Consider the following 9,417-nt stretch of genomic DNA (forward strand, 5'->3'; position numbering starts at 1 on the left):
TTAACCTTAATTTATTTCTATATGCAGTGTCATTTTATAGGAAATTTCACCACGAATCAACGCCGCCAATATTTTTGACCTCGGAGCAGCCCATGGCCGTTTGCCCTCCCTTCCGCCAGTTTATTATATGCGTTGTGGAGTTTATTTTCACAGCGAGCACATTCCACCCAAACACTTTAAAGTTTAAAGGGATCATCCCAAAAATGTGGCATAATCACGATCTTCCGTCACTCATCGAAATATATGTGGGAAACCACATCAAGGAAAAAATTATCGAGAAATGTATGTGCATAGTGTGACCATAACAAGGTAGCGTAATTATGGGGATGATGATTCGTGGTTTCGTTTGGTTGCTGAATATTGGTTAATCCAATGAAATATTGGGCAATCGAGGTGATTTATGTACATACATATTTACATAAATATGTCGAAGAGTTGGTGGGTACGGGTTGTTTTTTTTGTATAATTTGCTAAAATGCTCTCTTTATGTCGATTCGACATTGTCGAATGACCGTTAGGAAATTAAATAATATCCTGCTTGTGTATAACACTGTTAAAAATCTGGTAGACTGTAACTCGATTGGTAGTAGTTTGTTTCAGAGTGGTAAGGTTTTTACTACCACAGCCTTGTTAAACGGTAATGCCCGTTATTAACGTTCCGGTAGAGTTGCATATATATGCACTCCGGTTAGTAATGAATGGTACAATGCTCGTGTTCTAAGAATGTATGTCGTGGGTTAGATTTGTGCAAATGTGCAAACGCGTTTGCCGGGAACGGGGGAAAGGACTTTTTCGGAAAATTTGAAAATTTCCTGAAATTTTCGAGTATTTTTATGGTCCATACCGTGCCGGTAGAGTCGCATACATAGATATACTCTCGTCAGTAATGATTTAATACCAGTTTTCTATAATAGTGAAGAGAGCTAGAATTTCATTCTCAGAAAATTTAATCATTTCACATTTCTTCTTCTTCAATTTTTCTCAGATTCATAAATTCGTAAAAACTTTTGGGTGCAATTTAGAAAAAAATAAAAGTTGAAATTTCAGCTCCGAAAGAAAAAGATCTGAGACATTACTATTAACTAGTAAATATGAGTGGAGAAGAAGTTAAAGGTGTCAAAACTTGTCAAAACTAAATTATTAATATATCCTTATTTTCTCCTCGTTACACGGGCAAAATCTCAAATTTACGGAGGATCATTATAATTACTGATCTTCGTCTTGGAATGAGTGTTGATCTGGTCAAAATGATTCATCAGTCGCAGGGCTCAAGTATCTTTATAAGCAGAATACGTAATATAAATTTGGGTAAAGTGGATTGACAAAATGCGTACAAACTGTCTCAAATTATGTAGGTAAAATTTGCAACTTGTCATCCAATTTAACTAATTGATTATGCGTCAACACCAAGAAACAAAACCTGAATCAAATATGTGCTTATCGTATTGTGTCGTAATTGTCATAAATATTCTTTCTGATAAAATAAACTCTAAAAATTGCAACTATTTTATCGCCAATTTCTCACATTAGATTTCTTCAAAAAGTTAATCTAAAAAAATCTCTTCATACATTTAATTACGGCAACACTTTTGTTCCCCACACTTGTCAATTGCCCGATCTCATGACAAGAAGAAACATTTTCGTCAATGATTTCTCGATTTTTTTGCGACTTCAAAAAATTACCCATGTAATAAATACGAACAATGACTCAATCTCACCTACCTCACCAACTTTCTACGGGAAACGAGAAGGGACAAATAGCTACCCGCATACTTATTTAAAGGGTTCTCTCTCCTTCACATGCACTCAAACCACTACTTAAAATCGAAGTGAAGTGCACATGGCAATGAGTGAAATGAAATCTTTGAGCGATGGGAATTCGAATTTAAACTTGAACAGTGTCTGCCCACTTGTCTCGCTAATAATGGGAAAATTGTCAACTTTGCTTCTTTATTGTTTGTCATTTTATTCAAGCCCCCGGTTGTGGGAAACACTTAACAAGTTGATGTCGAGGTTTGCAACAAAACAAACATATCTTTCACTCTTTTATAAGGAGAACATTATTATTTATTCGCATTTTTAATCGTGTAACTTATTTCTGCTATATAAATAAATACATATATAAACTATTCAATTATACTTATTTACAGTTGGACGCGTCCATTAAATGACGTCAAATCCATGGCATGATTTTTTCTCCTTGTTGAATCAACACGGGATTGATTTGATTTTTCTCAAGTGGTGGAATTTCAGTTCGAAACAAAAACGTAAAGAATTAGCATTACACGGTTTAAAACGATTTGTCCCAACAATGAAAAAGTCCTGCTCATTAATTCAATTATGGTTTTATACAATAAAAATACTCGAAATTGGCCCCTCTTCCAACCCCTTGAGAACTATCGTGCATGGAAATTTACAATGAAAAAGTAACAAGTTTTAAGTAATATGAGTGGATACAATATTTTTTACGTGTATTTTGTATTTACAAAGTAATACTGGATTTCGGTAAGTTTTTTGGCTGTCAACTTTCCCACAGGGTGACAAGTGTATGTAATAAGACAATATTAAGGCACTAAAATTATGCTTAATTAAACAGTTAGCAAATTTACGTTTCTACTTAACTTTCTTTTTTTCGTAAAGTTGGTAAAAATTTCCGGAAACAATGGAAAAAATTTTCAGAGGACACTCAACAGTGATTTCCGGAAATTTTGACCCAACTCAAGTTACGGAAATTTTAAAAACGCTTTTGGTAAACTGCTTGTGTACTTGTAGATATAAAATTTAAATATTTTACAAAAAATAGCTCAGCCCCCTCACGAGCCAGATTTGTACATATCACAGATAAGTTTTCCCAGCGGGGTGGATCCGATCGTCGTGGCGAAAAAGAGGTCTTGAATCGTTGACGGGGAAATGGACTTGAGGAGTGGGAGGAGCAGGAGGAGCCTCCCAAAGCGGAGGGGTTGCGACGGATAAGCCGCCCCGATATATTTGCTTAACGTGAGTTGAGCCTGGTCCTGGAGGGCTTCGATGCTTTTGACATCTTTCAAGTACTTCTTGACCTCTCCGGATCCACTCTGGAAGAGAATTATGGCCCGCAAACAGGCAAATTCGGTCGGATCTACGTTCATCTCGCGAAACTTGTCGATTGCTTCCATGCATGATTTCAACTCTTGGAGAACGACGATGTTATCGGAGGAGGAGGAGGAAGGTTTTCCTCGGCGGCGTGTGTGCAGTTTTCTACGTTTGGGACTGTCCTGACTTAAATCGTGGATGTCTTGGTCCATGTCTTCATCTGTGGGAAAGCATAATCTTTTTTAGTCAAGATTCGTGACAATGTATTTACTGATGCAATGGAGGTCTCCCAGCGTGTACTCTCAGATTTTGACCAATTGTCAATCGATTACAAATTTATTTAATATGAAATTTGCAAAATACATGATCCCCAGTGATCGCTTTTTGCAGAGATATTTGCATCCGAAGTGGGGAAAACGCGCCCTAAAGTTAACAAATGTTACAATTTCCAAATTTTCTCCTCTTCGGATGCAAATATCTCTGCAAAACGTGATCATTGGAGGTCATGTCTTTTGCAAATGTCAAATTAATTAAATTTGCGATCGATTGATACTAATTTGCTCAAAATCTGTGAGCATACGCTGGGAGACTTCCATGCATTGTTAGTAAAATGATTCCTTTTACCTGAACCAGACCCAGAATTCGATCCTGACGATAAGCTCATACCATCGGTAGCGTTGTTACCGCCCTGTACCAAGTTGACCCCCAATTGGATCGGGAGACCGAATTGGGCCGCACCCAGGACGAAAAATTCTCGCCAGGATTCCTCCAAAAGTTTGAGTTGGTCTTGGAGTGGGAGGGAGACGAAGGCCGGGACCGTTTTTGCCCAGCGGACATTCATGAAGAGGAGGCGCGCCGCAGTTTCGCAGAGAGTGTCGACACCACCACCGCCTCCGCCGGGCATGAGGCTCATCCGGTTCATGGTGTTCATCATGGACAAGGCGTTGTTGGGGTTTCCTCCGGAGGGGGAAAGTTCCAACGTGGCGGCGGCATGATGAAGGAGTTGACTTTGTGAGGTTGGGGGTGGTGGGGGAGACATGTGACCGTTGTGCGGATGCAGGATCTCGGGCCAGTTGTACTGAAATTTAATAAATGAAGGATTTAAATTTCTGAAGATTCAAAATAGTCTACAAATTTCCATGTCACGTTAATCTCATCGTCTTTTTTATATGATTGAGAGACAAAGAATTGGTCCATTGGGGACACAGAAATTACAAAATTTGGAATTTACTTAATAAGCGTTCCGGCCTCATAACACAACGACTCTAATAAAACTTTCTAATTGATCGACTTGATTTTAGAAATTAATTTTCAATATTTTCAAAATTTCGATTTCCCTTAAAATTTGGACTTTCCATTTCCATCCTTTAATTCGTTAGGTATATAATTTCCATTCAATTTTTCCGAAAATTTTGACTTACGAATTATAAAAATTTAGATTTCCCATTTCCATCTTAATAACTCGTTACATATATAATTTGCACTGTATTTTCCCTAAGATTTTAAAGTCCCTCGATCCCTTGAATTCTCACCTTGTTGAGCTGCGGCATGGCAAAGAATGGAGGTCTCATCATGAGCATTTTATTCAGCGGATTATCCATCATCACCGGACGCTGGGCAGGATGACCCCCACCATTCATCATGTTCATAACGAGGTCAAGCGGAAGTGGGAGTGGATGAACGGACGACGGCATCATTCCTCCTCCCAAACCGTGCGGAAATCGGATCCCATTTCCAGCCTCAAGTTGCATGAGGTGAACCTTATCCGCAAAAGAAAACGGGTCTCGTATCACACGACCATTAACGTTGTTGTCCGCATGGTTTGGATTATTATTGTTATTGGACGACGTTGTGGACGATGATGAAGAAGGATTTCCACGCGTTTTATTATTATGCGATCGGGTCGAATTATTCGTGCCTGTTCGAGCTGATGGAGGAGGAGGTGGTGGTGGTGGGGGCGTTGGGGTTGGTGTGTCAGGTTGTTGCGGGGACATGGAAAGGCGACCCTGAAAAGATACGTACATAAATTAATTTCTGGACAATTTTGCCTTTACGTACGACTCATCATAAAAATCAGCACGTTTTTAATCGTTTCTCGGCTCTGGGAATTTATTTAAAAAATTCTGGACAATAAATTTTTAGAGCAGGTCATCCCCAATTTTAAAAAAATGTGCACTCCAGATTTTGACACTTTGAAGGAGGAGATCTCAAGTTTAAGAAGCCTTCAGAAAAATTGGAGTAACTCATCAAACTGGTTTAAAAACTCAGTCATTCCACTAATAAATTTATTGACTACAAATTTGTCGCCCAGAATTTTAAAATAAATTCCCAAACCCGAGAAATGATTAAAAACGTGCTGATTTTGACGGTTTTGATGATGAGTCATCAAGTCCTACGTTAATAATTTGCGTACCTGAGACGGTGACCGCTCCTTCTTCCCGGAGGAGGGTGTCGTCGTCTTCGGCGACGCGAACCCCAGAAGACTCAGGGGATGTCGAAAAGCAGGTCCATTATTGTGATTGTTAGAAGTGGACCCTGCCGACGAGATGAGACTGTTGATCGAGTATGGAGAAGGTGATCCTTGAGACGAAGACGTAGTCGAGGCTGGACTGGTAGAAGGTTCCATCGCGATCTGGCCCGAGCTACCAATCCCTTCCTTGAAATAGAGAGACATTTGACGACGAAGGGTGGAGTTACGAGGACCCCGCTCATGCTGAACGGCTATAAAGTAAAAGAAGTCATCAGTCAACAAAAGTCACCCGAGCAGCCCTTTATTAAGCCAATTTATTTAGTAATAAATCCATAAATTACATTTCGTCTTCTTACCATCCTTATTCATCCCGGCTTCCACGCACTTCTTCAGCCGGCAAGCTCTGCACTGATTGCGATGCGTTTTATCCACGGGACAAGCTCCCTCCGATTTATTTCTGCAAACGTACTGCCGATTCCGTCGGATTGATCGCTGTTAAGAAAAAGTAAGAAGGACCAAAAGTTAGACAGGTCGTCAAATTCTCTTTGTTCAAATTCCCACAAAAATTAAGCAGTGGGCTGAATGAAAATTAAATAAAACAACAAAAACTTGACCTTTTTGCCCTTGTTTTTGTTTTTCTCAATGAAAAATGAGTGACAGGTAAGGAAAAAAATGTAAAAGTCAAGCTGGATCAAAATCACATGTCGGAAGAAATAAGAGCGAAATGCCAAGCGTTCTTAAAACTAAAAGGGATTAGAGTGATAGCGAAATGAAATGGGAGTAAGTAAAAGGGTCTCTGAGAAAATGGTCATGTTTTACTCTTCTCCTTCTTCTTGTCCGCTTCATTAAGCGTAATAATTACATGACAAAAAGGTCGTGAGGAGAGATTGTGGAAAGAGATAGTAAAACGACGCACCTTGAAGAAGCCGGCACACCCATCGCAAGCATAAATCCCGTAATGTTTCCCACTCGAATGGTCTTGACACACTTTGCACGGAATGTCATACAGGATTCTATCTGAAATTTCAAATTTTCAAATTAGTCATGATACGTAGCGACTTTTTAAGGCAATTTTAATTTTAAAAAATTGGACACGCGTTTTGATACAGATTAAGATAACGTGTATCAAGTCGTCAATAGACCTTTTTTTTGTCAATTCAGGAGCTTAAATTTCACGAGAAAAAATGCATCCTTATCAAACTTGTACTATGATTTGACACACTTTAAACGGAATGTCGTACAAGAGTCGGTATGAAATCGAGGTTCAAAATTTGTAATTAATTAAATAACGATGATTTTTAATTAATTTTAATTTTACAAATTGGACACGCGTTTTGATACAGATTACGATATATCAGCTCAATAGACCTTTTTCTAGAACGTATTAAATTGAGGAAACTCACACGAGAAAAAAATGCACATCTTTATCAAACTTATATTTACTATGATTTATCACACCTCGAATTTCTTTGTTGTCCATACAAACATCTATTAATAATCATGCTTACATACATAGAAATAGTAAAGGGGACAACAAAACGCTTCCTCCCTTTCCCATTATTATTGGCATATCTGCAGTGAAAGGGCAAGTAAGCAAGAAGTGTCGTCTTCTGGCAGCAGTTAGACCGACTTCCGACATCCGACCCTAATATTAAGTGTGTCCCGAGAACAAAGACATTTCCGGTGCTTTCTTCATATTCAAACCAAGGTGAACTGAACAGCCCAAATAATTGGAGGTGTTCATATCACGTCAAAAATGAGCAGTGGGACAGGTCAAATATATGAAAACGGTGCATAAAATAAAAACAATACGCCACGAAAAAAGTGATTTAGTGATTTCCAACCTGAAATAGCGTGTCATTCCGTCTCATCCGAAATGATATAAATTACCCTACTTCCGGAAGTAAACTCATCCGATTAGCCCAACCCCATGGCACGAAAGAGAGGGTGAGAGGGGGTCATGTGATGAGTAAGTAAGGTGATCAACCAGGTAACCGAAATCCGATTCGGGCATCATCATCAGCATCACGCAATAACAAGGGCGGAAGTATCATCACTCTACGAGTCTGGTCTACTCCCCGGGTAGACATTATTCGTGACCATTGATTAGTCATTTCTGACCAGAAAGTGAAACCGTGAGATCAATATGTTACAAAGTTGGAGAGAGATTATAAAACCTGGAAAACAGGGATTGAAAATCGGGAGAGAGATCATGTTCCGGTATTTGGACGACAGTTGGTATTCTAATTTGGGAATAATCCATGGGAATGGACTCGGTTTTAAAATCTGTACTTGCTTGATGTGATGGAGGGAGGGGTGGTTTGGTGCGATATTGAATTTTATGCATCCCAAGATGAGGTGATGACATGGGAAAAAACGGCAGATGAGCTAATTAAACATAAATGTGTATCACGCTATTATTACCGAACTAATACATATGTACTTATGATTAGTAAAATGCAGCCTTAAATATTTAGAAAATTTACCCGAAGTCGGGTTGTATGATATCACACCAATTGTTTCTTAATCGATTCGCCTTATAATTTCACTATGAAAAATTGAATTTCAACTTTCTCCAACTGATTTGTTAAACCTATAAATTCCTGAAATGTGCACAATATGGAATTCATGCCAAATTTCAACTTTCTCTCACTATTTTCTTCAAACACTAATTTTAATTTTACAAATTGGACACGCGTTTTGATACAAATTAAGATTATGTATCAGGAGAACTTTTTTCGTCAATTCAGGAACTTATTAAATTGGGGAAACTCTCTCGAGACAAAATGTACATCTTTATCAATCAAACTTGTACTCTGATTTATTGCTCCACTACCACTCCAGCGATAATTTTCCCATTATGAAATTATGTTCTTAAATATAATTCTGTATAGATAATAAATCACTTCTTGAACAAATAAAATTTCTACATTTTTCGCATTTCTACCTAAATTAGATAATTCAAAAGTATGATTTTACTTACTTGAGCCTTGCGACTGTTGATTCATTTTGGCCAGATCAACTCCCATTCCAAGACGAAGATCCATGATCATAATGATCCTCCGTAAATTTGAGATTTTGTCCGTGTAACGAGCAGAAAATACTGATATAATTTTATCTTTCGACTATTTTCGACGCCTTAAACTTTATTTCCACTCATATCTACTTCTTAATTACAATTTTTCAGATACCATTGGCGCAACTGTGAACTTTCACACTTTTACTCTTTTTATCAAAATCCCAAGTTTTTATGAATTTCTTTCTTAAAAAATTACAAAATTTTCCGTCGCCTTAAAAAAGTGACGAGTAACAGCTTGTCCTGTTTTCACCCACCCAGTGGCATTAAGCAACTGATGAGTTTTTAATCCGAGGCTTGATTTTTGACAGGATTTTCCAAAGGATTAGCAACTACGCTATTTGTCCCCCATTATTCTGCTTGCCCAGTTCAATGCTGCATAGTCCTCGTCGTTCATGATGATTTGTATGGAATATTGTGACCCTTGGCTTTAGGGCTTTAGGACTCGTTTAGCAGCTGCCTCTGCCGAGACGAGGCGAGGAAGGGTCCCACTCATGAAGGGACGGACTTTCCAGAGTGAAGTCCTCCTTCGCCAGTACTGGCTGCATGTTCAAACGACCTAAAAATGGCCCACCCTCCAATTTGTATGCAATCAGAGAGAGTAATAAATCTCTTCCCTCGACTCACGGGAGGATTTCTACTCACCACTTAATAAATAAAACCAGATTTTTAACGTCGGAAAACAAGTAAGAAATGATAAATATGAGGGATGACGATAATATGTGGTGACGATATTGGGCAGGAAGTTGACTAATTAGTGGACATTAATCATCTAAAAGGTGTGATGAGTGATGAGGTG

The 9,417-nt window shown here is 38.5% G+C and overlaps 1 protein-coding gene across 1 annotated transcript; it reads right to left on the bottom strand.

Moving 5' to 3' along the window:
• Positions 1-1,892: 1,892 nt before the first annotated feature.
• On the bottom strand, positions 1,893-8,965 carry LOC110853178 (nuclear receptor subfamily 2 group E member 1). Its single transcript, XM_035854666.1, has 7 exons — positions 8,526-8,965; positions 6,459-6,559; positions 5,899-6,034; positions 5,486-5,793; positions 4,605-5,078; positions 3,697-4,150; positions 1,893-3,292 (listed from the first exon to the last, which is right to left on the bottom strand). Exons 1-7 carry the CDS (start codon positions 8,593-8,595, stop codon positions 2,814-2,816), a joined length of 2,022 nt encoding a protein of 673 aa, XP_035710559.1. The 5' UTR covers positions 8,596-8,965; the 3' UTR covers positions 1,893-2,813.
• Between the last annotated feature and the right edge of the window lie 452 nt (positions 8,966-9,417).

The sequence above is a fragment of the Folsomia candida genome, unplaced genomic scaffold (genome assembly GCF_002217175.1).
Source record: "Folsomia candida strain VU population unplaced genomic scaffold, ASM221717v1 Fcan01_Sc008, whole genome shotgun sequence".
NCBI lineage: Eukaryota > Metazoa > Arthropoda > Collembola > Entomobryomorpha > Isotomidae > Folsomia > Folsomia candida.

Coding starts and splice junctions, on each gene's coding strand:
- LOC110853178 (XM_035854666.1), bottom strand. CDS start 8,595: ATGATCATGGATCTTCGTCTTGGAATGGGAGTTGATCTGGCCAAAATG. Junction 4,151..4,604: donor CCATGCCGCAGCTCAACAAG/GTGAGAATTCAA, acceptor ATTAAATTTCAG/TACAACTGGCCCGAGATCCT. Junction 3,293..3,696: donor GAATTCTGGGTCTGGTTCAG/GTAAAAGGAATC, acceptor GCTTTCCCACAG/ATGAAGACATGGACCAAGAC.